Below are 27,912 nucleotides of genomic sequence, written 5' to 3'. Positions count from 1 at the left end.
CAGATGGAGTCTGGCAGTGTGTGAACGTCGGCTAGTTCTTATTGATTTAAGCCCAATCTTTTTTCCAAACGTTTTCCAAACGGCCGATCGAGTGACAAGGAAGTTTTGGGAAGATCAGGTTTATGTATGATTTGTCTGTCAAATCAACACACTTGATTAACGCCATTGGCCTTAGCGCAAGGCAGCCACAAGGCCGAGCGACTACCGGCCTTGGACACCGTATGCAAAGGGCGCGTCGAGGGCGCGTGTACCTCGCGAATATCTAGGTCCATGTATTCTAGTTATAATTTTTTATATACCAACCTCGTGCCCTACATGCTATATATAGCTTCACAGGCAGAGCACGGTTCATGATGGTGATGGGTACAATGAGTTATATGTCTTTCTATTCAATCACGTATTTTATGTCTTACAGTCCAAGTGAATCTATCTAACACCAAACCCCGAGACCGAAGCCAGCCAAGGCCTATCCATATATCTCTAACTTCCCATCTCCGCACCATTGGTCTTCTTAAATACATACCCTATCATGTTACATTCATCTTTGAGCATAGAAAGCAGCACATCGTCATCGATAGCAGCTTCAAGCTCCTCGTCCTCGCCACCCCCAGCTTCAGGGTTCAGCAGGGCAGGGTCAATATGTGCATACTGAGCCAAAGACTGATGCATCTTATCTTTCTGGGTCTTATCCGTGTCCTGCTTGCCTTTCTTCCCCTTCATCTTAGCACGAAGCGTGCCGTCCCGGATCTCGCGCTCTTGTTTCTCCATATCAACCTCCGACGCACGAAGAAGAGCCTGAGGCTCAATCAAAGACTCGTCAGAATCCCAGTCATCCCCGGACGGAGGATCCGACAAATCGTCTTCAGAGCCAGCAGCTGCAGGCGTCGCAGACCCGGAAGCAAGATCAGATGTCTCAGCGACGCCTCTCCCACCACACTGGCACCCCAACAGCTCATGTGTCTGGCAAGCACGCTCCTCATCAAGACGGAACAAATCTTTCAACTCGGTAGCACTGAACTGCGCCCCGCCATTACTCTGCTGCATGACACTATCGGCAAGTCCAAGCTTGGTAACCTGTCTCTGCCAGATCCTCTCCTCGAGACTGCCTTTCAGCAGCACGCGATATATGCGACAAGGCCGTTTCTGGCCATCGCGGTGAATGCGCGCCATGGCTTGGATATCTGTAGCGGGATTCCAGTCGACGTCAAAAAGAATGAGTCTGCTTGCGCCGATCAAGTTGAGGCCTGTTCCTCCTGCTTTGGCGGAGAGGAGGAAGGCGAAGCACTGCGATGCGGGGAGTCGGTTGAAGTCGTCGACTAGGCCTTGGCGCTTTTGGGCTGGGGTGCTGCCATCTAGACGGAGGTAGGGGAGACCTAGGGAAGAGAGGAGGGTTTGGAGCAATGTGAGGGTTGAAGTGTAGTTTGAGACGAGGACCACTTTCTCATCTGTTTTGTTGCGCATTGTGTCCAGGAGCTGGTCGAGAACACGGATCTTGGCGCTTGACGAAGGAGAAAGACGGCGGTGGAGGGATTGAGGGATTGAGGAGAGGAGAGAGGCCATCGTTTCGTTTGGCGAGTTGTCGTTGTTTTTGGCAGATAAAAGAGATGGACTGTTGCTGAGCTTTTTGAGGATTGTTATTAATTGTAGGGCACTTTCAGTGTTGCCCATTGCATATTGGAAGACTGGAGATGCGAGAACAGCTTTGTAGATGTTTGCTTGCGGGCGGGTTGGTTTGCAGAATAGCACGTATTCTGATTTCGGGGGGAGGTATTTGGCTAGGATGTCTGCTGTTCGACGGAGCATAAATTTCGAGGTGAGTTCTCGGAGCTCTTCAGCTCGAGACTCGCCTTTCTTGATGTCCTTGCTTGTTGCTTCGGGTTGTCTGCTGCGAACAATTGGGGTCTCGAATTCCCGGATGAATGATTTGAAATTGCCCAGAATTCCTGGATTGACGAGATCCACGGCTGCAAAGAACTCCTTCAAATCATTCTGAATAGGCGTTCCCGAAAGAATGACTCTCTTAGTCGCACTGAGAGACTGAATCGCCTGACCACTCTTGTTCTGCAAAGTCTTGAGTCTGTGACCTTCATCCGCAACGATAATATCAACACCGGAGCTGTTGGCCAAAGCCTCTGAGACGGTCCTCAGCTTCTCATAACCAACGATCATGATACTGTAAGCCTTTCCCTTGGTGAAATCAGTCAAACGTTTGCTCTTGTCATCAAAAACGAAGACACCAATGCGCTCATTACCAAGCCACTTGCGGAACTCCTTCCGCCAATTATTAATAAGAGTCACAGGACAGACGATTAGAGCCTTCTTGATAACAGGTGGATCCTCGAAAATTGGATTCTGTTTGAGCAGAGTCCAAAGAAGCGTGATGGTCTGCAAAGTCTTGCCCAAGCCCATATCATCAGCAAGAATGGCACCTTCGCCGTTGAAGTCGCGCATGCCCATCACACACTCGTAGAGGAATTTGACACCTTCACGCTGATGCGGCCGCAGGTTCTTACTCAACAACGGGTCAACAACAACATCAACCACCCGTCTGCCCTTCGGCACAGACTTGGGCCGCGGCATCACCAACGCATCAGTTGCCTTAGGATCATGACGTGGAACCACTTTCCCAGGAGCTTTGGGCACAACTGTATTCTCAAGCAGTGGCTTCTTGAAAGCTACAAACGCACCCGGTGCGGTACCAGGGTTTGCAATTGGATTGGTAACCAGAGCCAATGAGCGCTTCAGAGACGCAGTTCGCTCAGCAGCAGTTGGTTTGGGTGCTTCTCCTTTCTTGCGAGCTGGTAACTCTTTCTTCGTGGGTGCTGGATCCGGTGTGGGTGCTTTTGAGTCTTGCAAGAATTTTCTGTCAGAGAAGTATTCTTTGCGGGATATCTCGGAGTCTATTTCGACTTCTTTGCCGGAGATTGAGAAGGTTGATCCAGGCTCAAGGAGGCCCTCATGCACTTTCCGTCCCATCTCCTTGCCTGCGGTGTCTCGTAGATATACATTTCCTTTCCGAACGGAGAGAATACCATCTCCATCCCATGTTTTGTGTTTTTTGGCGGTTGGTTTGCGCCTGTTTGTGTTAGCTGGGCTCGTAGGTTTGATGTCCTCGATTTTGAGGGATAGGTCGGGACCATCGTTGGAGCATACCAAAGGACATTGAAGTATCTCTCGTCAGATGTGTCGCCTTTGGATGGCCCGTCTAATTCCTGTTTGATGGTCTCTGCTCCTCGATTGCTAACTTGGAGGAGTGGTTTTCGGCTCGCTAGCGGTGTCGGTTGCGCGTCGGCTGACGGTTCATCATCGAGGCGGGGCTTTTTGGCGGGACGGCTTGGCTCATCGGTGATCTCTATTGGGTTTGATGCATTATTCCTGATCAAAGGAGACTTGAAGGGCTTGAAGACCATGGCTGTGCTGGTCTATTTCCTTTCTCAGTAAGATTGAGTGATGTCGGGTACGCGATTTGGCGCGGGACGCGTGATCACGTGTCAATCTCATAGATCGTTTACTGCGAGGACTTTCACGGTCTAGAACTAGAGACTGATTGATAAAAATCATGATAAAAGTTGTTATTTAAGCATTTGATCTACTTGATGGATCTTGGCGAAGTGTATGTAGATAATGGAGTGAAAGTGGTATAATTCATATAGGAAAATTATGCTTTTGAGCAGATATGCAAAGGGTCGTAAAACCCAAACACAATTAGAAATGTACAAGAGGGTGTATATAATGTAAATGTCGTATAAAGGAGCATCCGATAATCATGGACAGATCATAGCGAAGAAAAAAAACCATGCCAAATGCAAGTCATCTCAGTCCAAACACAGAACTACTGCGCATCCTCAGCCAAAGCCTTGTCAGTCAAGGGGACGTGCTTCGGGCCTTCGTAAGAGCCCTGGTGGATAAACCACCAGACGGTGACAAAGATGGACAGACCACCGGTCATCAAACTGGCGTAGTTCATCGTCCCGGCCGAAACAGGCAAGTAGTAAGGGAAGCAGAAGATGATAGCAAAGGCGATGATGTAGATGCAAGACAGAGAGTTGACAATATATCCGACCGTATTGTTCATGAAGAACCACCCGGGGACGAAGGAGGAACGACGGGTCAAGATGTGTGGGAAGATGGCCATGAAGTAGGACAGACTGGACAGCTGAACGAAACATCCGACAAAGGCACTGAAAGCGGTTGTTGAACCGAGGTAAATGCAAGCCAAGACGGTATTGCAGGCACCACATACAAGGGTGGCGTTAAATGGATTCTGGTATTTGGGGCTGATCTTTCCGAGCCAGCCGGCGAATGGGGTGGCGCGGTCACGGGAGATTGTCCAGAGTGTGCGACCGGCGGTGATATAGCAGCCAGTGGCAGTGATTAGAGTGGGGAAGAAAGCGACAAGCAATAGACCAAGGGAACCGCCGCGGGAGCCAGTAGCCTGACGATAGATCTCGGCCAAAGGGAAAAGATTAAGCTCAGACACTGCACTAGACACTGCGGCAACATCATTGATAGCATAGAAGATGGCAACCATGTAACAGATACCGGTGACGAAACCAACACCCATCTGTGCAAGGACAGCCTTGGGGATGTTACGACTGGGTCTGTAGGTTCAGTTAGCATTAGAACAGGGGATATAAATGGAAGGGCACTGACTTGGGGATCTCCTCAGCCAGGTGAGACGAGCAGTCAGGAGTGCCGACACTGTAAGCACCGTTAAGCATACCGGCGACGAACACAAAGCCGGTTTGAGTGTATCCGGTTTGGTTGTCGAAGGTAGCCCAGATTTGCTTATTGCTGGCATAACCCGTTCCATTGACGGAAGGCATCACGGCACACACAACGATGGTGATGAAGACGCCAGCGAGAATGAAGAACATGCCGAGGTTTCCGATGTAAGGCAAGAAGCGGTTCATGAAGCAAACGATCAAACAGCAAGTCCAGGTGCAGAGGAGCATGCTGAGGAAAATGTTCCAGGTGGAAGGAATAAAGCCAGGATGCATCAAAGCATACATAGATACAGTCTGTTGGCCGAGGATAAAAGACATCGATGCGGCACCGAGAATCCATGCCAAACAATTCCACCATCCAGCGTAGAAACCACACACGCGACCGTACTTGGGTCCCGCGGTGATACTTGCCCAGTGGTAGACACCACTAGCGGAGGGCATTCCGGAGGCCAGTTCGGCCAGTGATGCGGCCACCAGCCAGTAGCAGAAAGATACTGCGATACTGTGTCATAGTTAGCTATTCTGTATATCAATAATCGGCAAGGGGCTCAATACAATTCATAGAGAGTTCCAGTAAGGCCACCGTTAGCCAAGGCAGTAACCACACTTCCACCTTGGGCGATCCAGGTGTTTCCAGTAGTCACCGCGACAGCACAAATACTGATAAGGCTGAAGTTCCGCTCAAGTTCCTGACGATGGCCTGAGGCGTTGATCACCTCTCCATCCAACGGGCCATCGGCGGCATGATCCTGCGAGGGCGCCACCTCCTTCTCGGGGGCATAGTAGCCAGTCGACTTCTCAGGTATTTCGGTCGACATGATTCACTTTAGAGATTTGTTCTTTTTTGTTGTCCTCCACGATATGGCAATATCACAACGTCCCTTATTCCGACAAACTAACACAAGAGTTGTAGTTGACAGCTGACAATACACCGAGGGGCTGGATTCCGGAGGATCTCGAATCTCCTTCCCAGGCGTAATCAAGGAATGGAATGGGAATTCTGAAGTCGGGAAGAGAAAAAGAACACGGCAAGCCTATATTACTTATGTTCATGGACCGAATGTATCGGCTTGTTCAGGAGAGTCCCACCTCCCTAATTCCTCAATCTACAACCAATCACCTTTACCCCCGAACATCATTCAGTGGCCAACTCAAGCCAAGTGGAACCGCCCCAAAGTTGCAATTGGGCGGAATCGGAGGCGAGTAACCCATTCAAGACCAGAGAACGGAAACTCTGATTTAACGCGGAGTTGCTTGCATTCGCGCCTTACCTAGAAGGGGAGCTTGAGCAGAAAGAATTTTCCCATTCTAGAGTCTACCCCCTAGCACCTTGGTTTCAACAACCTCATCTCTCCATCCTACCTTTTACGGCCTCGGGAGATTGACAAACCTCTGGGGCTTTCTGATTCCTGGGGTAGTGCTTATCATGCGCATTTCCATGATCCATATTCACCCCAGAGTCCCATACCTAACACCCGTCCGCGATCTATGGGTTCTACTTTAAATAGATGTCCACTGGGAACTTGTATGCAATGCATTAATATAATAGTGCATACACGTAAAACATCTTCGAAACTTCTCGGAAATATTTGCATTCCCACATGTCATCCACCTGGTCAATTAGTACACACTAACCATCTATATTCTGAGAAACAAGAGAAACAAGTGAGACACTAACAAACAAAGAATATTCGAGTCACTAGTTGTAACCCTGGTAAACTAAAGGTGGACTTCTCAGGGAGAATTCTCTACTGGCCCCGACAGGCATATGGTCGCACCATGAGATTCCACCTTCCTAATACTAACGATCCAAGTAACAATTCGTACTAAAAGTGGGAACAATAATATACATTTGGTAGACTAATGCGACCGGAGGGTACGTAGTACGACAGCATATAGGCATGGGGGCGGTTTTAGGTAGTAGCGTCGCCACATAAGGACTGAAGGGAAGTCACAATGTAAGGATCATACGAAGAATTTTCGAGATTTCATCAATGAGAAACAATCGAGACTCCCAAAGATCTCTTAGCCTTAAAGCCAGGGTTACTCTCGGATATATGCTATATACATAGTTAGTCCAGCTGAATGTGGATAATCCTTTGGATATTTTAGCCTCAGATCTTAGGATCTAGACTGAAACTTATGATTTTCATCTTAAAATACATTAAGTAATAAGTAGAAATAGATGAAAAGAAATAATCAACCTATAGTGTCGTAAGAGCTAAAAAGGGCTAAGAAGGGCTGTGACGAAACTAACAAAGTTTGAATGTCCAAAGGATCACTAAAAGATCACTAAAGGACCACCCGGTTCGGTGATGCCGCCACCCAATAGACATGAAGAGTGGTGAAGTGAGCAGTGATTGTATCATTGGATACCTCAAAATTAGAGATCGGAGCTCAATTTGCAGTTCATGCAAAGTGTACAACGCACATAGATTGTTGTATACGTGTACAATGTTGTTCCCCCGACTCTCACCTCCGCCAATTCTCCATAAAAATTAACGGAGCCCCTACGTACGAAGTAAAGATCCCCCAAGAATTCCACTTTCAAAATCCCTCAAAAAGACAAGACCTGGACCAACCAGCGGCCGATGTCGTCAGTCTCCACTTTATGCGCTTGTCATTAGTGGCAAACTCTGTCTTGCATCTTGGAGTTGATATTTTAGGCATATTTTACCTTAGAGCCAAGACTAAGTGGTACGGAGGATGACCGCAAATTCGCAAGGGGAATATGATATGATATTATCAGAATATGCCCCTATAATTCCAGATATCAGATGATATTATGGACTGTTAAAACAACACATTAGAAGCCAGTCTTTGACAAATCTCCACTGTGGGCCTTGCCTCCCGATCCTCAGATAGAAAGAGCTATGCCTATCTTCCAACTTGAGTGCCTCCTTGAACATTGAGTTTCAAGTTCGCCTAAGCGGCTATGATAGTTTATGTTTAGAGTCAACCTGCATCGCTCTTTTGCCTAGTATAGTAGGTAGGTAAAAATAATAAGTTCTTAGTTAACACGCCAAGTCGTCTGGTAAACTCTCATTCCCGGTGCTCTGTACTTCTTTAGGAGAAGACCGGTACCTAAATTTGCCCAGCTGAACCTACTCGGGAAAGGATACTCCGGAGTTGGAAGGCGTTCATCGAAAAGGCAAATAGTAGTAAGGTGGATCGTTCATCTGCAAAAATGCTGCCAGGTACAAATCAAAATACAGCAATCAATCAATTTCCCAACCAATTCCGATCCAAGGAACCGAGGGCCCAATGGCCATGGAACCATCTTCCCCAAAGTTAATGGGTGCTCTGTCATCGGAGGTCCTATCTCTCTGTCCATGATAAGCCTTTATCCTCCACAATCCTTCACCTTGCGTTGGACGCTCCAATAGTGCACATATCACGCTTTTCGGGCTTACATACCCTTGTCGTGATCTTCGATGCAGGGCCTATCGGAATCCTTATACGTAGTACCTCAGATCCCCGGCTAAATCTATAAAATGTGAGTGCGCCTCATAACTCTCATTCTTTCGCCTTTGGAACCCCTCCCCCTTGTTAACCTCCACTCTATCAGGTTCAAGCGGGCTGCAATGTCTGGTTTAGGAGGCGACTTCGCTGCCCAATTTTCCCGTGAAACATGGGCTCTATACGCTGTCGGCGTACTGGGCGCCGTTTTGCGATTGTGAGTACATATGAATGGAGCAACATTCAAAGGCCTATCACTAATCGAACTACTTCAACAGCACGGCCCGTATTCGACGCCTTGGAATCCGGAATCTTCAATCCGATGATTATCTCATGTTTTTTGCGGTGATCTGGTATACACTGTTATGCGTCGCTCTAAACCAGGTCGCTTCTGGTGGAGGGTCCAATCTCATGACCCCCGAGGATGAAGAGAACTTGACCCCCAAAACTTACAACGAGCGAGTCAGGGGCAGCAAATGGGTCTTTGTGTCAGAACATTCATTCGTTCTCTGTATCTGGGCTCTGAAAGCATGCATGCTAGTGATCTATGCCCGCATCACGTATGTCGAACTTGAACTCATGATATTGCTTGATCAACCACTAACACCATTGCTAGCGAGGGACTCAAGCAGAGACGCTGGATTAACTATATTGCCATTTACGTTGCTCTTGGCTTTGTCGCAACAGAGCTATCACTTTTCCTCATCTGTCGCCCATTGACAAACTATTGGGCTGTCCCAACACCAAACACTCAATGCTCGTCTTACCAGTACTACGAAATCGTTCAAGGCTGCATCTCCATATCCGCCGATATCTTCATGCTTCTCATCGCCATCCCACTCCTAGTGCAAGTCCGTGTCCCGCTCAAGCAAAAGATGATCCTGCTACTGCTCTTCGGCATGGGAATCTTCGTCATTGTTGCCGCTGTCCTGAACAAGGTGTACTGTCTCGTCCCTTCCTTGATTTCCTACGTGTACATGAACTGGTACTTCCGCGAAGCAACCGTCGCAATCCTGGTTACCAACCTTCCACTCATCTGGTCTCTACTCCGCGATGTCTTCCCCGCCCTCAAGAGCTGGACCGGCGGCTCCAAGCGCGGAACCGACCGCTACAAGTCCGGTCCCTGGACCAGCAAAGGTGGCTCCAATCTCCCGCCTTACGGCCCATCCAGCCATCTGCGCTCAGGCGACTTCAGCATGCAGGACTTCCAGCGCTCCGCCACCATTACCCCGCAGAAGGCGACGGTATCGGATGTCAGCCTGCCGCCCAGCGAAGAACGCGCTCCCAGCAGCGACGATGGATCCGCGCGCGCCCTCCGCATTCGCCAAGATATCACCGTCACGGTGGAACATGATCAGCGACCAGATAACTATGAGTCGCATTCCACGCATGTTCGCCCGCGCGAGGATGTCTAAATTATACGCTATACAAGCACCAAAATTTCTTATCTGTTTTTGTTTACGAATCCACGAAGTCTCGATGGACTTGATACCCTGTCATGTTGAAAATTGTCTGTACATATTCACTTCTAGACCCTACTTTCCGTATAAGGTGTATCGGATATAACTGTACCCACTGGACGAATACCGGAGTTATTTAGACTTAAAGAGTTTTCCTTCTTTCAATATGTTCGGGCTCATATTCACGCTACTATGTACTAAAAAGATACTACAAACACTCAACCATGAATACTTCTCTCGACACATCAACAAACTCAAAGTTGAGTCTGCAACAGGCAACCCATAACCGAATCCCAGCCATGGTTACTTAGGATGCGACCCGCTGATCTCCCGCCTCCTTGAGCCCCGAGATAAAAAAGGCATTGGCTATGGAACAGGCAAGGTCCTGAATTGGCTTGGCGCGGTGGAACCGTTCCAGAGAATCTCCAACCGGTTTCTCACATCTGATTCAGCGGTGGCTGCATACACCATATGCAGGCCATTGGCGAGCCCAACACTATTGATCCTGTGTTCCTTCGACTTTTGAGCCATTTACAATTTCGGGAAATGACCTATGTTACAGCTTGAGTAGCCTTAATCTTAAATTATCATTATAATTAAAGCCAAGCATATACGGAGTACAAAGTACGTTGTATGTACTAAGTTTCAACAACTACCCCAGAGCACCAGTGCCCGAAATCGGCGATCTTGAATTTACCAAACTACAGAGAAATTGCAAGAAAAATAAAAGGTTAAGCTGAAAAATCCACCAAGGTCCTGACTCCACCCTTTGGATTTACATATCAACCATGGAACACTTAGTGAAGCTGTCAATCGATATCCAGCCATCCACGGATACTCGACCGACATTTCGTACTTGTACCATGGATATATTTTGTGTGGATTTGGGGACGGCTGGATTTTTGATCTGCGTGGAGAAACACTTGACGTGATGATGTGGAAATTAATTAATTGAGAGAGATATTATCAATTTCCTTCGGTCATATCTTATGATTCGGCATATCCGACGTTCATCTAGAACATTGAATAATATACGGAATACTCCGTACCCCATAGTTAATCATATGTTGTTTATTGCAATTTGCTGTTTATTTGAAAGTTGTAAAGCAAATTAAAAATAGTAATAGAAAATTAGGACATTAAGACATTAAGACATTATACGTAGCGCAATGCGCTAAATCAGAGTTTGAATATATTGTAGGCATTCGGTACCGAGCTTCCAGAATATTGTAATCGAGTCCATCAGGAACATCCCAATCCTACCTAGGTAAATCTGTAGAAGCCCATGTGTTTTTGTTCTTTCTCATTTTTGCGACGCATCGGTATTCTCGGATAGGGCAGAACGACGATCCTCCAATTCCAGTCATCACTCTCTACGGGTGATCCTCGGCTTTCCAAATGACCAAAAAATGAATCACTGCTTTATGCATTGCACATTAGTTACTTGTATCAAGTGTACATCATTGTAAGCATCTACTCCGTACATAAAGCCCGATAAAGTGGATCCTCAAGCCACTGATTCAGTGTACCTGACCGCAAACGCTTTGTTCATCCTTTCCCGATAAGGAGGGTGGTATGGTCTCTTGGATCTTGCGCTTCAATAATAATTGTCAGTCCAACTCTACTGTACAATTTCTCTCGCCTCGGCCGAAGAGACGATCCTTCCCCCCACCGCCAACTCCGACCTTGGGGGCTCCTCGATCGCAATGATACCCGTGCACTCGGTCCTTACTATACCCACCAACGCATTCGCTCGGACCTATGCTTGTCTCTGCCCGGAATGACTTCCCGAGTACGAGATTCCTCTAGTCCGGCTTCATTCCACGGCAGGAGTCCGATGAAACCCCTTATGTAGGGTCAAAGGATTCAGGTACCAAAGCCCTGCAATTCGGGCATGTTTTCTTTTTTGGGAGTTCGGTGGCTTTGTTTAGATTTAGCTTCATGTGGCCTTGAGACAAGGCTGGAATTTGAGTTGGCTTAGGTACATTCTGCATGCGTGTCGGCAGGGGATTCTGGATTTCTGAATTTTATGACTTGCAGCCTGCAGACTAGCTGGTTGAGAGAGCCGGGTTCGCCGCTCTAGCTGTATCTCGTAGGTGCGCCGGCCGCCACGAGGCAGCCGCATGAGTATAATATATTGTGGTAGACTCGGCATGCTCTTTAATTTGCTGTTGCAGTCAAGGTAAGACATTCGAGAAGCCCTTTTCTTCATGCACCTCAATTAGGTAGGTTGTATCGTGTCAAGCGACCGGTAGTGGAAAACCAAGATGTGCGTCACTTGTCAATAACACGTGCATTGAAAACATCCCTCAAAGATGATACCAGAATGCATTCATTTTAGCTGTCTTGTTGTTGCAACCAAAATTACATACACCCTAATGTGTGACCCAACAACAGAAGATGTACCACTCAACAACTTTATGTTCATGGGCAATGCTGACACGCTCAAACTATTGAATCTTAATCTGGATGCCGTGCGAAGTCGAAACCCAATCTCATGTTTACGCGGCTCTGATGAAACATCCTGTTCTGCTTACATCTCGACCATAGAACAAATTAGCACTATTGAAGTTTCATTCATCTTTAATCCACAGTGTGTTGTCCAAAGCGCCGATGAGGATCGGGATCTGGCAGGCGTAGAGGTCCACCTCGGGCTTTGAACCTAATTGCTTGCTGAACTCTTTTCTGGTTCCAAGGTTACGGTAGTAAGGGAGCTGAGTTCGATTTAGAACAACATCTTTGGTCAGGGGAAAGAATGTATTCCGTAGATGTATGAATATAGTGGCGTTTAAGGGCGGAAGATAATATGCTGCGAATAGGGGTATCCCTCGGCTGTAAAAACCCCGGGGCCAGCGCCTAGATGCAAGATACTTCCCGGCGAAGGGATGATTATCGTGGTAATCGTCAATCTGTCAATATATATCGCCATGCAGGGTAAAAAATAGACTTGTTAGCATGAACACAAAAGGAGACGATTCATCAATATGAATACTATCTCCCAACCATATCGAGAGATACAGGTAGTATTTATCTCTCTCTGAAGACTAGAACCGTCTATTCTTGACGTCTGCTCCATGATCAGCGGCCGCTGAACAAACATGACCAGTATCCAATTCTCCCCCGTTTGATAGTAGCTTACCTTTTCATAGATAGGGGCTTCATGTGAAGAGCCAGGTAATAGTAAATCAAGAGAGATGGCCACTATCGTAAAAGAATGCACCTCGTTATTCTGCCGCGGCAGTGGGGTGCGTTCCAGTCTCCCAATTACGGTGGACTGCAGATATTGATGTCATTTCAGGTGATTTCATACCTTCTTACGGAGGTTGAACGGACTCTAGTGGTCGATCCTAGAAATACCTAGTGAAGAAGAGAACGCTTCAGGCCACTTATGAGTGTGCACACCAATTACCTCCTTGAGAAATCTCACCACCTTCTTCTCACTTTTCACCCTTCACCCACGTCATCTCTCACGCCGCGCAAACATAAAAAGAGACAAAAGAGACAAAAAAAACATACAACAGTGAGGATTCGCTGGTGGTCACCCACCCAACTACTAACTCACCGGCGTGTGGCTTAAGTACGGCTGAGCGGACGGGAAGCCCTGTTTTCCACACCCTATGGTCGTATGTGCTTGGTTCTCACCTAGATGAAATCATGTAGATACCCTACCCAACAAAAATGGCAATCGTGTTGGGCTAAAGGACGAAGTCAGCTAGTTAGCCACGCTTTTCACCACCAGCCCTAGAGGTCAGCATGAGTTGGTTATGTCTACCTCTGACACTGCTATATCTTTAAGGCATCAATATGTTCGGCCATATCCTTTTCTGCAGCACTAGGTTAAAATTAGTTACATAGGAAGAAATGAAAACGAGAGCGTTGAACGGCTAGCCCTGTAACAATGCCTGGATGACGATGGTCGGTCAACTCATCTAAAATGGAATCAGTCTAATAATCATATATATAGATAGGCGTTGGCCCTGACGACGTTTTCAAAGCTGGAAGCTGCACACTTGACATCGTCTGCCCTTTCTTTCTCTCTTCCTTTCCTCACTCTTTTGACCAAAATTCCACCTGCCGATACTCACTATGGTTCTCTGACCCTGCCTCACATATCTATCCAAGGCTCGTAGCCATTTTTTTGAGATCCTCCATATCAGAACACTCGCTAGACTCCTCCCGGAGCCCTTATCATCAACATCCGACTTTCGTTCACTTGTTGATCTAACTTGCCATTCTCTTTGCAACAATAGGATCCTCGAGATTTCTATAAACTGCCTGGAAGCCCATAAAGGTAGGAATGTGGCCCGTTGATCTTTCGCCTTTTTGCGTTGAATATGGCCGATTTATCGCCATCTAAACGGACGAACCCGAGTGAGAAAGCATTGGCTGTCAATAATGATCAGAGAGGAGGAATGGATCGTAGACTAAGCGAAGAAAGAAAGATTGAACCTATATGGCGATCCCTGAAGAAGAGATGGTGGATGCCTATATAGCAAACTAGGGGTGTAAAAGGAACACATATCCAAAGGGGGTCTGAAAAGAGTAATAACAATACCTTCAACCCTATCTACGCAAAACAACTAATTCTTATCTATTCTAGTGTTGCCATAGTACTGCTTTGAGCGCTTATACTATACTTTCGGAGCCCATCATGACGAGGTCGCGGTTTATGCTGGTAGCTATATGTAGCGAACAACAAGCACAAGGAAACAATTCTTATTATGTATAAACTATTTCCAACACAGTGCTTCGACTCTCCCAGCTCGGACCAATTTAACCCATATCAACAGCAGTCATCAAAAAATGACAGAACTAATAGAATATGTTTCTACCTATGCAAGGGGGCACTCAACAATGTAACTACCATAGCTCTTGTCTCCAGCAAGACAAGTCTTGACATCAACGTCATGGCGGTTCAGGTGACAGGTAACATCATTGTACACGGCCACTGGAGATTCGTTAGCGCTTGAAATTGTATATAGAAGGCGCATAAAAAGCGACTAGGAACCAACTTACGAGTGCAGCCTTCGACGTAATTGGCCTCAAAGCTCACAGATCGGACTGTATCGCTGCCAAAAGTCTGGCACGAGTTGACCTTGTCGCCATAGACTCCGAGCTCGCCGAGGTTTAGGGCTGAGCAACCGGGTTCCCCGTAGAGACGCAGTTGGACGTAGCGAGAGTTGATGGGAGAGGCGGGGATTGCGGAAACTCCGAGAGTTAGGGTGATTGTGGAGATGAAGACAGTGCTGAAGAACATCTTGAAGGGTTTGATGATTGTTCTTGGAGATAGGTATGGTTTGGTTTGGTTTGGTGGTTTGGATGTTGGTTAGTGTGTTGGTTGCTTTGTTGTTGTTGTTGGATACAAGTCTCTGCGGGGATCAAGGTCTTCTTAAATAGCTTTGGGATGAATCGGATTCAAATCTATCTATAGTCAGAGGGATTTGAGACGGTGAGATGTTGCATCTTAGGCACATGTCATCCAACGTGGCGAACGAACAGGGCGAAGCGTGAGCATTCGTTTCTCGATACGTTGTCGATCACTGTCTGCGGGGAACGTCTGGCTCACAGCATATCACGAGATCGCAGTCTGAAAACATGTTTCACTTACTACGTTGCCTGTCTCAGCCTTTTAAACTGTGCTGACTTGATCTACCATGACACAAATATTGTGATATTACATGTACATTGAGAAAGTCACTTTTTTTGAACAGTGAATGGATGAGAGCTCTTCTTTGCACAAACATAGATATATATACCACCCTGACCCAAATAGATCAGATAAACTGATCTATACTTGCACGACTCACATAGAGTGTTCACACTGGGTGTTGATGTGCAGTCAGCTCATGGATGAACTAACTATAAGATTGTCCAAAATAGGGAATTGCTTCAGATGTAATAGCGGTCGCAGATAACTATATCAGGCAACCAATATCAGTCGATCATGCCTAAATGCTATGCTTATGTGTACATCCTGGGCTTTAAATAGAAGGGTGTACAGGACGCCTGATCGCTCCGATTTCTTGGCTTACTTCCCCGCATTTGGCAAGGCTAACGGAAGTATAGCGACAATATATAATGAGGTAGTTTTTACTTAGATCTTTTACAGGTAACAAGTGTGCATAACTACAGGATCTACGAACCGGTCTTGGTAAATGGAGATAATTGTGAAATTGTCTTTAGTTATAAAAGCACAATTGTACAAGAACAAGTATGAACAAGTATGTATTCAAACAATCTAAACATAGGTTGATTGCCATGTGTATTACAATGCAACAGGAAAAATGACATATGATTATGTAAATCAGAGTAACTGCAATAGATGATAAGCCCGGTATTCATGTGTCCACCGGGTGCAAAATTGTAAAAGAAGTAAAAAGGCAGCATTGCCAACGCCACGCGAAAAGAAAAGCTAAAAATCCAAACTCAGAAATCGTGGATCGTCTCATAATCGCTCAATATTTCATAATTTTTTTTGATTTCAAACGTGGATGACCGTTTGTGATCCTTTACTCGTCGTAAAGGTCTGGAGTGCTGACACCCTCCATCTCATCAACAAGTTCATCCTCATCCATCAGGTCATCATCACTATCACTGCTATCACCAACTTCATGGTTAGGCAGGACATCAATGCGACCCTCGCGCATGACAACACGAGCGACCTCTCCATCTTGGATACTGCCCCGGAGAATAAGAACAGCGAGACGATTGAGGACCTCGCGCTCGATAAGGCGGCCAAGGGGACGGGCACCGTAGGCGGGCGAGTATCCCGCTGAACCGAGATAGTCCTTAACTTCCTCAGTGCACTTGATGGTGACATGACGGCCATTGTGTTCGAGCCGCTTCTGTACCTCTTCGAGGCGAAGATCGACGATCTTGCGGATCTCGCGCCTCGTGAGACGGTTAAAGATGACCGTGCTGGAGATACGGTTGAGGAACTCAGGGAGGAAGTAGTCACGCAGGGCGCCCATGACAAGCTCGCGGGTTTGTGGGTCGATGCGGCCGTCTTTGGTTGTTGGGCGGGCGAGGAACTCGGCGCCAAGGTTGGAGGTCATGACGACAATGCAGTTCTTTGCATCGACGATACGGCCTTGGCCATCGGTAATGCGACCGTCGTCCATGAGTTGGAGGAGGACGGTCAGGACTTCCTTGGCAGCCTTTTCAACTTCGTCAAAGAGGAGGATGGAGAATGGGCGGCGACGGAGACTTTCAGTAAGTTGACCGCCAGCATCGTGACCGACATAGCCCGGCGGCGCACCGATCATACGGCTCAGGGAGTGTCGCTCTTGGTACTCAGACATGTCGAATCGGATCATTGCCTTGGGGTCGTCGAAGAGGAACTCGGCAAGTGCTTTGGTCAGGAGTGTCTTACCGGTACCAGAGGGACCGCAGAACAAGAAGCTAGGAGGCGAGTTGGGGTTGCTGAGACCTGACCGCTGCAGACGAATGGCATTAGAGACCGAAACCACAGCTTCCTTCTGGCCAACGACAAGGTTGCCCAGATACTTCTCCATCTTCAGCAGCTTGTCTTTTTCGGTAGTCTTGAGCCTGGTAACAGGGATACCGGTCCACCGACCGACGATCTCGTTGATTTGATCGGGTCCGACAGCATCGGCAAGCAGGGCCTCGCCCTCATCGCCAGCGTTGGCACGACGCTCGGCATCTGCCGTGGCTCGGTCCTTCTCAAGACGCTCGATTAAGGCCTTGGTCTCTGGAATGGCGTAGTATTCGAGATCAGCAGCTGTCTGGGTATCACCGGAACGTTCAGCTTCGTCACGCTTGACTTTGAGAGAGTCGAGCTTGATCTTGGCTTCCTGAACTTCACGGCTGCGCTGCTTCTCGGTCTCATACTTCTCACGCATTGGCCGAAGCTCCTCCTCGACATTTGCGGCTTCTTGTTTGGCAGCCTCAAGACGAGCCTTGGACGCATCGTCCTTTTCGCGCTCAAGTGCGTTGATTTCAATTTGGAGTTGACGGGCCTTCCGCTCAAGTGTGTCGAGAGCCTCTGGTTCGGACTCTCGAGTGACTCTGACCGCAGCTGCGGCTTCGTCAATGAGATCGACAGCAGAATCAGGGAGTCGTCGGGCTGTGAGATATCGCGATGCAAGAGTGGCGGCAGTAACAATGGCACCATCGAGAATATTGACACCGTGGTGGACTTCGTATTTTTCCTTCAGACCACGAAGAATAGAGATAGTCTCCGGGACAGAGGGCTCTTTGACCAGGACCTGCTGGAATCGTCGTTCAAAGGCCTGGTCTTTTTCAATATACTTGCGATACTCGTTGAGAGTGGTGGCACCAATGCAGTGCAGTTGACCACGAGCAAGCATAGGCTTGAGAAGGTTGGCAGCATCCATACCGCCCTCGCCGCTGGTACCAGCGCCCATGAGCAAGTGGATCTCATCGACAAAGAGAACAATGGTATCCTTGGAATCTTCGATTTCCTTCAGAACACCCTTCATACGTTCTTCGAACTCACCACGGTACTTGCTGCCCGCAACGAGGGAACCGACGTCAAGAGAGAGAAGGCGACATTGCGCCAAGTTGGCGGGAATATCGGCATTGACAATGCGGCGGGCTAGACCCTCAACAATGGTGGTCTTACCCACACCGGGCTCACCGATAAGCACAGGGTTATTCTTCGTTCGTCGACTGAGAATCCGAATGACACGACGGATTTCTTCCTCCCGGCCAATGACCGGATCGATCTTACCCTCACGAGCCAAAGAAGTCATATCAATGGTAAACTTCTTCAGATTTTCATTCTCGCCCTCCGCGTCGGCGGTCTTGGAGTCGACCCGCCGTGTGCCACGAATCTGTTGGATGGCACTGTCAATCAACTTGAGATTGGGAATGTTGGCATCGCCCAACGCGCGCTGAACCTGCGAGTCCTGGCAGACGGACTGGATCAGGTGATCGACCGCAACAAAGCTGTCCTTTTGTGTCTTTGACAAATCCGTGGCCGATTTGATGACCTTGGCGAGTTGAGGGGAGACGCTCGGGTTCTCTGGTGGAGGGTCTTGGCTTGGAAGGCGGACTAGTAGCTTCATAAGTGCTCGGTCGAGGAGTTGGTAGTCGCCATGGGCTCGCTCCACGACTTGACGGAAGAGGGGTGCGGTTGACGCATCGTGTGAGGCATGAGCACCAGATGGTGTTTGTTGATCTTGGGACTCATCTGGGAGAGGATTGAGGAGTGCGACCGCCAGATGAAGTGGCATTATTTGAGAGTGGGCATATTGCTCGCACAAGGCACTGGAATCAAGTAGGGACTTGTTGGCCCGATCAGTAAATTGGACGCCGTTCATTGTGAACGGGATAGTGGGGTGATCTCAGTAAAAGTGTAGATATTAATTGGAGGATTGGGAAAGTGGTAGTAATTGAGAACAGTGTGATATTCGAGAACTTTTCGAGAGGTTTTCAAGAGGATGAAAAATGAAAATGGGGATGATGCAGTCTGTAACACGATGATGCAAGTTCATATACTCCAGGCTCATGAGCTGCCCGAAACTGCTCCAACAGTCATGTCGTCACTACTAGCTTCCGCCGCCTTCCAGAAGATGCCTGACAGCCTGACAGCCTGATAGCCTGACAGCCTGATAGCCTGACCTTGGCCAGATCGTCCCATCACATGACCTGTCAGAGATACCAGGGTCACATGATGCTACCACGTGATGCTGACATAATATATGACATAATAGCTTTACCACCCTAGCTGAGTCATCTCGAATTAAATCACGCAATGATTCGATGTTGATTATTGGCGGATTCTACTTTGAGCTTGCGTGCCTTGCAGTGGAGCATTGAAACAATGCCCACTCTCAAATCAAGGTGAATGCGATATACCTACGTAGTAAATAAAATGATAGTTAGGTTGTACGTTCGCATTGACATTGATTACATGTATGCATTTACTTCCATGTACCGTGTATAGTATATTCAAATGAATTCAACGACTCTCCCATGCAACATATATGACCGTCTGCCACGATAGCCGACAAAAAAAATGCCAGCCAGTCAATGACGTCAGGCGGGACATATCCAGATCAATTTGAACTTTACTGACGATCAGACCCCTGCTAATTTGGCCGACGGGGATTGCAACCTACTGTATATCCTTCAATGCTGAACTTTCACCGAAGAGGAGAAAACTGTCAGATTTAGTGAGTTGTTAGCGAGGTCAGACAGCAGGCTGTGAAGAAGTGGACACTGTGTTCCGGGTGGCATCCAGATTTGGAGATCAATCCTACCGAATGTCCACAACCTTATTCTTCATTGGCTTCTTCGTCAGTTTTCTCGACTCCTCTTTTTCATTTGTTTCGTATCTTGTAGGGGCGAAAAGAAAAAAATAGAAACAGACCGAGGTCACTGCGGGGCAGAGAGAGGGGCAAATAGCTTTACGTCGTTTGTGATTTGCTTCTTTGATCCAGGGCTTCATGAAGCTAAATACAAGGCAGCTAAGGCACCGGGTTCGAGGCTTTTCGACTTTCACTATATGCGCCACTGTACTCCGTAGCGACATACTAATTGAGTAACTGAATTGACTAGTATCTATACTTGTTACCCTGTTTCTATGCCCCATGCGCAACATCCGGCTTTCGAGGGGGGGCCCAGTAGATCTCAACCTGAGTTGGTCTACTCGCAAAAAAGAAACGATAAATTCAAATATCCATAATTAATACCCATCCATGGTAATCAATAACAGGTAACTGTGGTAGCTCTCCGCCTTCCCGAGGCTCCAGAAAAAAAAGGGAAACGAGAAAAAGCCGGGAATTACCTAGAGCCGTCCTCTTCATATAAAAACTTTTAGCTCTCCCCCAAAATCCACTTGATTAAATCTCACGCCATAGTTCACCTATCTGAGACCATCAAGAGACCTTCACATTCGTCGGTCGAGGGCAGTCTGTCAAGGCTCGACCCGCTAGAAATTTCTGTCGCACCACCTTAACAGAGCTTAGCTGCTTTGATTCGCCTCTGCCTTGATTGATCAGAGATTTAATCCACCGCAAGTCTAATTACAATTACCTTTTCTCCCCTGACCCAGGATCAGCCTGCAGACTGTGCATATTACACTTATCTACAAATATGACGAAGCCGATCTTTGTCGCTACGCATCCGCGAGCATGCTCAACAGCGTTTGAGCGGGTAAGTGCATATCGGAGAAATACGTGGTGACATATCTGACAAGTACTAGGTCTTCATGACCCAACGTGACACAATTCAATGTGTCCACGAGCCATTCGGCGACGCATTCTACTACGGCCCGGAGCGCCTCTCCGGCCGATTCGCAGACGATGAACAAGCCCGTCTGGATAGTGGATTCGCCAACTCGACATATAGTACCGTGATGGATAGGCTCGAGAGAGAAGCTACTCAGGTCCGATCTCTCTTTTTGCGAACTTTCTCGCGTTCTTGCTTATCCCCGTAATGCTCCTCATGTTCTCCTTCGTTGGATTGAATATGAGGGAAGATACCCTTGCCCTCTGTCTACATTGCCCTTTTTGTCATTCCTACCACTCAGATGAGCCTACAGGCAATCTTTCACCCTCTACACTGTAAAACGGACATGTTCCGAATACCTAGATGGTTACGGAGATCCGCAATGCGGAATGAAATCGCTCTTACTCGAGGGGATGCTTACCTTGCAACAGGGAAAGAGAATTTTCATCAAGGACATTGACCACTACTTGCTTCCGCCAAATGGCAAGCCGGCCAGTCCTGCTCCATCGCTCCTCCGTCTGAAGCGCGGTGTAGGCACCAACGGCGACCACGCAAACGGAGTGAATGGTGTGAGTGCGAACGGCACCCACACCAACGGCCACGCAAACGGTCACACCAACGGGGTCAACGGAACCTCTAACGGAGTGAACGGTGCTAGCCACACCAACGGCGTCAACGGTCACGAGGCCAACGGTCACACCAACGGGGTGAACGGTACTACCAATGGAGCCCACAAGGAGCCCTATCCGTACAACACGCCCACAGAACCGGGTAACCCCACTGTGATGCCCCGGGAATTGCAAGAGAAATTCCACTGGGCGTTCCTCATCCGCGACCCGCACTTCAGCGTGCCGTCGTACCTGCGTTGCACCATTCCCCCGCTGGACGAGGTGACCGGGTTTCACAACTACGACCCTCTGGAGGCCGGGTACGATGAGCTGCGTCGGCACTTCGACTATCTGCGCGAGACAGGCCTGGTCGGGCCCCGCGTGGCGACTCGTCCGGAGCTGAGCGGTGATGCGAAGAGTGATTCGGGCGTCGAGATCTGCGTCATTGATGCCGATGATATGCTTGATGAGCCGGCCAAGACCTTGGAGGCGTTCTGTAAGAGTGTTGGTCTGCCGTATAACCCCGAGATGCTCCTTTGGGACACCGAGGAGGATCATGCTGTTGCCCGTAATGCGTTTGAGAAGTGGCGTGGGTTCCATAATGATGCTATTGAGTCGAAGGCTCTGGAGCAGAGAGTTCATGTAAGTTTGCTTTCAAGTCAAACGTTAGGAATTGACTAACAGTTCGCAGAAACGCCCGGTCAAGACTGAAGAGGAGTTTGATGCTGAGTGGAAGAAGAAGTACGGCGATGAGCATGCTGCTCTCATCCGTAAGACTGTTGATGACAACATGGAGGACTATTTGTACCTCAAGTCTTTTGCAGTCAAGGTGTAAGGGATAATAGCCCAGAAGAGAGAAAGAGGAAGAAGAGGAAATGAAGAGGAAATGGGGAAAGCACTACCCCATATGTCTGACCGCTCCTATGAGAACGATTTAGTTCGGATGGCGCCATCTCCACTAGATCTGATGAAAGCGGATCTTTGCGGGGATTGGCTGATGACTGACGATCTTGCATCTTTATTTCATTGTTAACATGTTTTGTCATGCTACTCGTTATATTTAGGAGACTATCAGTTTCAAGAGATTCAACACCAATTTTGCTTTTGTCGATCAAGCAGATGATGTAGCATAGTGAAGAAAATAACGTAAGCTTTCACAAATCACAGCAAGGCCTCTCGACATAAAAGTTGGAGTGGAGGCAATATAGGAGAGTCTATCGGCAGCTAAGCAAAAAGTGCGCTCCTTACTAGTCCCAGTCATCGATTTCACGGTTAATCTCGTGGCAGCGGAAGCATTGAACACTTCACAAAGCTTCCAGTGGGGGTCTGACCAATTCCGATCGACAGAAGGGATTGTAGGATGCTTGTTCATTGTCCCTCGCTTCTTCGAAAGAGAATCGGGCCAATGTTGGGCCGCGAAACATAATAAACATGATTTCATATGCGAGAGGTCATTCGGCTTCAAATAGATAATAACATTAGCTATCTCCGTGGATTACCGTGCCTCTGTAAATGACAATTGGCTTGACTGGAGGCTAGGAGATAATTTCTGAAGAGGAAATATAAGGACTCTGCGAGGAGAAACCGTTAATCTCGTAGTTTTTAAGATATATGTGCAGACACACCTGTTTCCCAGTAATATACGAAGTGAGATTGTACAAAATGGGCGACGAGTGTTTCAAAGAACGTTTTGGCACAAAAGCCTGAACGGTTCTTTAACTGAGATTGTTACATGCTTGACTTCACTACATCCATGTATCTAGTCTGTCTTGCGCCATGCCATGAACCAATCTGAAAATCGCGGGTAGCCATGATCTTGAAGGTTCATCATGCGTCGCCGCCTTCATTCGGTTTCAGGAATTCCTGGAATCGTTCCTAGAATTATAAGGGGCATAGCATGTCCTTACAAATGTACGTGACACCGCTACTTCGGACGTTTATACAGGCTGGATGTAGGGTTCAGAGGAGCTAAGACCAGTTAGGACTAAATGGAATGCTAACTGAAACACTAAACAGAACATTTACCAAGAGAGCAGACAGATATTTTAGTCATATATAGAGACTATGCAATTGTTCGTGGATTGTGGGCAGATAGAGATTTAGTAAGAAAATTTCATTTGCTAGATTAACCTGCAAATTGCGACCTGAGCCACGAGATCATCAATCGTTGCTTCAGTTGATCGTGACAAAAGAAACTTGAGACAACGGAAATATTGAATTATCACGAAGGTGCCGACGAATGCGAGAAAATAACTATCAAGACATATATCAATGTGATGCTCACGCATAAGTTTGAATATCATGTCATACCTTGATTTTCACTCTTCAGCCAGATTTTATGAAGAACTGAGGTCCGTAGGATAGGGCCGTTCAACGAGAATTGAAGTGTCATTCTCTTGGCCTTTGCCCGGAACTTAAGAAGACGAGGCTAGGCTCTGGGCATCGGACAGCTGGCTCGAGTCCCCAGCAGCACCGTCATCCTCATTGTCGAGACGATCCTCGTCTTCTTCAACAGTGGTTTTGGCCTTGACGTATTCATCAGATGAGGAAGAACGCCCCTGGTTCTTTCCATTGCTTTCGTGAAGTCCCAACTTTGCCAATTTATCCTTGGTACGCTTGTAACGCATCCGGGCTGCATCCTTGGTGATGTTGCGAGATTCCGCGATGACATTGAAAGGAATCTGTTTTAGGTCAAGGTCAGCATGGGTCCAAATGGAGAGTAATGAAATCACCAAGAGTGACCAATGGCCTCAGCAGCCATCATAGAAGTGGGGAAGGGGTAGCAGGTGATGGGTAACTGACCGGGCTCTCTGTGGCTTCAATTGTCTTTTCTAAACAGTCAACAAGGAACTGGACATCATCTGCTCCAAGTTCCTTATTGAGAGTTCTCTGCGAAGTGTCTTTGCGTGGAGTGGCTTTCTGCGCGGTGGTCTTTTTGCTCACGCCCGCGCTTGTGGAGTCGAGCTTGCTCTCCTTCTTGCGAGCCATTTTGAAATAGTGCTTTGTAGATTTGGTAGCGTGATGACGTTCTTAGAAGCGCGTTGTGTGCGCAAGAAAATGTGTCAGTGGTTGTGGCAACAGGCAATTGCGTGGGAAGAAGAGAAGAAAAAAGGATGGGGAGGTTGGGTGAAATGTTAGATGCTCTCTTCGTCCTCAAGGGTAAATTCCAAGACAGGCGCCCCCACGAGATCCATATTGTTTATCTCCCCGGTGCCTCTTCTCCTCGGCTTATAAGCAGCAATATCGGATCAGCTACACACACTAAGCGAAACCATAGGATGATATCAGGGGGCTACTAATTGAAAAGAACAGATTGAGAAAAATAGCATGAATTCTTTATCTACGTAATCCTGGAATTTAGGAGATATCTATGCCCTTATTCTCAATCCATGGTTCTATAGAGAATGGCATAGAATCCTGAAAGTTTTCACTGCAGTTCGGTTCGAAGAACAAAATGAGTCTGAATTTCAATATTTAGGGCTGAGACCAATTGAGCATCGAGCGAGGGGTGTAAAATTGTGGGCATCTATGAGATGTGCGTGGACGGACTATATGTATTTGAATTGATAGAGAACGCTGTTCACCAAGGTTCCTCGGCATAGAAGTCGGCAATTGTCAGGTTCAGTGGCATGCGTTGTCAGGGTTATGCTAAGAGACGACCTAAGCTCTAAGTACGGTGGGTCCCGATGTTATAATGGCCAAAGTACTGTTAGATTCATTCGATTCCCGCATCCGTTCGATTACTGGAACACTCGATTTATTCGATTCCTAGATTACTATAATTGCTGAATCTATTCCAAGGTTCCATTCCTAGATTACTAGATTTTTTTTAAACCTTTTATCTATTCGATAACTAGATTAATTCGATTCTTGGAACACTAGATTTATTCGGTTCCTGAATCTGTTCGTTTCATGAATTTATTCGATTTTTGGGAAATGAAATCGATTCGCTTCCCAAATCTATTCGACCCTAGACTACTATGTTCATTCAACTCTGCATCAGGTGCCCGTTTCTTTGAACCTTTCTCCCGACGATGTGCGATTCGAACATCGATGCGGTTCTCATACGGGTCATTGTGGAAAAAGAAGTGCAGAACGACGGCTGGGGCCTCTTCGTTGTTATCGCAATCTCCAACCGCATTGCCCTCTCTGTCCAGGAGTACAACTCGAGCTTTTATATCGATTTTTTCACCTTTGGCTCGGTTCTCTGTGTCGATGGGGTTTGCGAAAGGGTCGTCGGTCTCGTGAGAATTCATTTTTGTGACTGATGATGCTGTGAGAGGTTAGCAAAACTCAAGATGAAGTGATCAAGTGACGAATCTGAAGAGGGTGTGGGTGTGGTGATGGTGAGAGGTGGTAATGGGTGATTTTTTTTTTTTTTTTTTTTTGATAAAGAATATTGACCATAGAAATTTCTAAACTATCGTTGTCCGGCAGAATTGATTAGGGTGAAGAGAAAAGAAGAGAGTTCGAGATGAGGATTTAATTTGCGTTTATATCTCTTCCTCCACCGTTTTCCTCGTTTGCTCGACTTCCTACGCAGTTTGTAGCGTTTGCTTGATTTCCTTTGCTTGTTTCGACTCCTCTATTATGATGATCTGACTCCTGGATTCTCCTTATTCTCCTGCTATTCTCAATGAGCGGGTCTATTCAGGAATTGATGTGGTCATTGAGTGCGTGAATGGATCTCTGTTCCTATTGTAACTGCCTAGCGACATTATTGATCTGAAGTCCACTAGTCCGTAGTTTCCTACTGCTTGCTCCTAAATAGCTAGATGATGGTAAAAGCACAATGACCACATAACAATCACAGGCTTGTTCACAGTCAAAAGTCTATAATCACCAAACATCGTGATATAGAGAATCAAGTACTAGAGCTAGCTGTGTGGATGAGAGATACAGGTAGATCAAGGACCGTTCATCGTACTACATGTTTATAGTTTAGTAATTATACAGATGAGCGTCGGTTCCCGTGATACTTGGATAGGCACATTCTACCTGGTTGGTAAGGTGGCCCGCACCTGTCTCGTCCTCGGCTCTAACCGATTGGTCAATGTGCCCCACAGCCGGTAACCTTAATTGAAAATCCATCGATATTCTCCTTGGTATTGTCCTTGGTGTCAATTTCAGCATCAATGCGACCTACTACAGCACATGGTTCAATGACAATGGGGTATCTAGGTAGGTATGACATGACTGGTCAATGGGGATGATGCTCGGCTATTAGGTTCCAAGGTTCTTCCCGGGCTCCCATCAAATGTACTCCTCCACCTGATGCCTAATGTTCACTCTTATCGGACCTGGCTCGTGGAAAGACACTCAAGATTGTCTATACCAAGGGCGGTTAGATGGGAAGCAGGCACCCCGCTAGCACACCTGTACGCAAGTCCTCCGGCGGTTGAACCAGCAGTGACGTCCCCAGCTCTGTCATCGGAAGCCTTCGATTCAAGGAGCCTTTACTATGAAGGTCTACGAATACGAGAGCCAATGCTGCCTCGGGATGCAGCGAACCGCGCGAAGCTAGCCATCGACGGGCAGGTAATTTGAGATCCTACAGCTCAACTTTACTACGTTTACCTCCAACTCTCCAGTCGGGTCCTGCCTGGCAATGGTTCTTCTTTAAGTGGCTCCCCCGCGCGATCTCGGCATACATAACTTCAATTCGACCCTCGATCAGCTCCAACGGGTTAGACAGTCCGACCCTCGACGGCTCTGCTGGACGTACGACAGCTCCACTGGATATAAAACAAACCGAATAACACGCAGGAGACGAAGACAGACCATCGGCAGCTCACTGGATGCACGATAGCCTGAACAATACTCAGGAGACTGAAAAAAACCCTCGATCAGCAGGAAACTTCGGATACTCTCCCAACGTATACCGCGACGTTCGAACGTGTGCTCTACGAAGTCAAAGTACAAGGTTTAGCCTGAAATCACGAAAATCTCCGCTTTCCACAAAGGTATCAATGATCCCCTCCGCACTCGTCTCAACCAGCAATTGAGTTCTCCACGCACGTATCTTGAATTCATCAGTCCAACAGCTCTCAGGTTATTTCGTCGCTGCCTCTACTCCATCCACTGGTAATTCAACAAGTGCACGCCCTACGGATAGCGGTGGACCTGGATATAGAAATGACAGGATGAAAATTGGTGCTATGTGATGCACATTACGCCGTCGGGTGCGCAGTGGAGGAAACAATTAATATTTATACGTTTGAACCATAGGACTGGAGTCCAAAGACTAGCCTGGCTTTCAATTAGCATTGTGATGACCATGGGCCCGTATTTGATCGACAGTAAAATGATAGGAAAAGAAAGGATAGCTACCTAGGTAGAGATGTTGCTTCGTGCGTCCACGTTTTCCTGTCACCATCCAAATGCTATAAAAGGGTCTTTCTTCTCTTCATCTCTTTCGTCTCTCCATCTCTCTCTCCTCTC

The 27,912-nt window shown here is 47.4% G+C and overlaps 9 protein-coding genes across 9 annotated transcripts; 3 read left to right on the top strand and 6 right to left on the bottom strand.

Moving 5' to 3' along the window:
* Positions 1 to 480: 480 nt before the first annotated feature.
* On the bottom strand, positions 481 to 3,410 carry N7529_004248 (DEAD/DEAH box helicase; the record flags this gene model as incomplete). The annotated part of the gene is made up of 2 exons (XM_057239775.1): positions 481 to 3,076; positions 3,154 to 3,410. 2 exons carry the CDS (start codon positions 3,408 to 3,410, stop codon positions 481 to 483), a joined length of 2,853 nt encoding a protein of 950 aa, XP_057099070.1.
* Positions 3,411 to 3,832: 422 nt separating this feature from the next.
* Positions 3,833 to 5,545, bottom strand: N7529_004247 (uncharacterized protein; the record flags this gene model as incomplete). The annotated part of the gene is made up of 3 exons (XM_057239774.1): positions 3,833 to 4,601; positions 4,654 to 5,229; positions 5,283 to 5,545. The coding sequence occupies 3 exons, from the start codon at positions 5,543 to 5,545 to the stop codon at positions 3,833 to 3,835; spliced, it is 1,608 nt and encodes a 535-aa protein (XP_057099069.1).
* Positions 5,546 to 8,311: 2,766 nt separating this feature from the next.
* Positions 8,312 to 9,601, top strand: N7529_004246 (uncharacterized protein; the record flags this gene model as incomplete). The annotated part of the gene is made up of 3 exons (XM_057239773.1): positions 8,312 to 8,403; positions 8,465 to 8,746; positions 8,803 to 9,601. 3 exons carry the CDS (start codon positions 8,312 to 8,314, stop codon positions 9,599 to 9,601), a joined length of 1,173 nt encoding a protein of 390 aa, XP_057099068.1.
* Positions 9,602 to 14,478: 4,877 nt separating this feature from the next.
* N7529_004245 (uncharacterized protein) lies at positions 14,479 to 14,903 on the bottom strand (the record flags this gene model as incomplete). The annotated part of the gene is made up of 2 exons (XM_057239772.1): positions 14,479 to 14,594; positions 14,663 to 14,903. The coding sequence occupies 2 exons, from the start codon at positions 14,901 to 14,903 to the stop codon at positions 14,479 to 14,481; spliced, it is 357 nt and encodes a 118-aa protein (XP_057099067.1).
* Positions 14,904 to 16,155: 1,252 nt separating this feature from the next.
* Positions 16,156 to 18,951, bottom strand: N7529_004244 (ATP-dependent Clp protease ATP-binding subunit; the record flags this gene model as incomplete). Its single annotated transcript, XM_057239771.1, has 1 exon — positions 16,156 to 18,951. One exon carries the CDS (start codon positions 18,949 to 18,951, stop codon positions 16,156 to 16,158), a length of 2,796 nt encoding a protein of 931 aa, XP_057099066.1.
* Positions 18,952 to 20,728: 1,777 nt separating this feature from the next.
* On the top strand, positions 20,729 to 22,306 carry N7529_004243 (uncharacterized protein; the record flags this gene model as incomplete). Its single annotated transcript, XM_057239770.1, has 4 exons — positions 20,729 to 20,788; positions 20,838 to 21,020; positions 21,295 to 22,113; positions 22,163 to 22,306. 4 exons carry the CDS (start codon positions 20,729 to 20,731, stop codon positions 22,304 to 22,306), a joined length of 1,206 nt encoding a protein of 401 aa, XP_057099065.1.
* Positions 22,307 to 23,885: 1,579 nt separating this feature from the next.
* N7529_004242 (uncharacterized protein) lies at positions 23,886 to 24,459 on the bottom strand (the record flags this gene model as incomplete). Its single annotated transcript, XM_057239769.1, has 2 exons — positions 23,886 to 24,152; positions 24,274 to 24,459. The coding sequence occupies 2 exons, from the start codon at positions 24,457 to 24,459 to the stop codon at positions 23,886 to 23,888; spliced, it is 453 nt and encodes a 150-aa protein (XP_057099064.1).
* Positions 24,460 to 25,355: 896 nt separating this feature from the next.
* On the bottom strand, positions 25,356 to 25,727 carry N7529_004241 (uncharacterized protein; the record flags this gene model as incomplete). The annotated part of the gene is made up of 1 exon (XM_057239768.1): positions 25,356 to 25,727. One exon carries the CDS (start codon positions 25,725 to 25,727, stop codon positions 25,356 to 25,358), a length of 372 nt encoding a protein of 123 aa, XP_057099063.1.
* A 1,018-nt stretch (positions 25,728 to 26,745) lies between these two features.
* N7529_004240 (uncharacterized protein) lies at positions 26,746 to 27,230 on the top strand (the record flags this gene model as incomplete). Its single annotated transcript, XM_057239767.1, has 2 exons — positions 26,746 to 27,009; positions 27,063 to 27,230. The coding sequence occupies 2 exons, from the start codon at positions 26,746 to 26,748 to the stop codon at positions 27,228 to 27,230; spliced, it is 432 nt and encodes a 143-aa protein (XP_057099062.1).
* Between the last annotated feature and the right edge of the window lie 682 nt (positions 27,231 to 27,912).

Source organism: Penicillium soppii (assembly GCF_028829465.1).
Source record: "Penicillium soppii strain IBT 18220 chromosome Unknown utg000004l, whole genome shotgun sequence".
Taxonomy (NCBI): domain Eukaryota; kingdom Fungi; phylum Ascomycota; class Eurotiomycetes; order Eurotiales; family Aspergillaceae; genus Penicillium; species Penicillium soppii.
The sequence above is the reverse complement of the archived record's forward strand: the minus strand, read 5'-3'. Positions and strand labels throughout refer to the sequence as shown.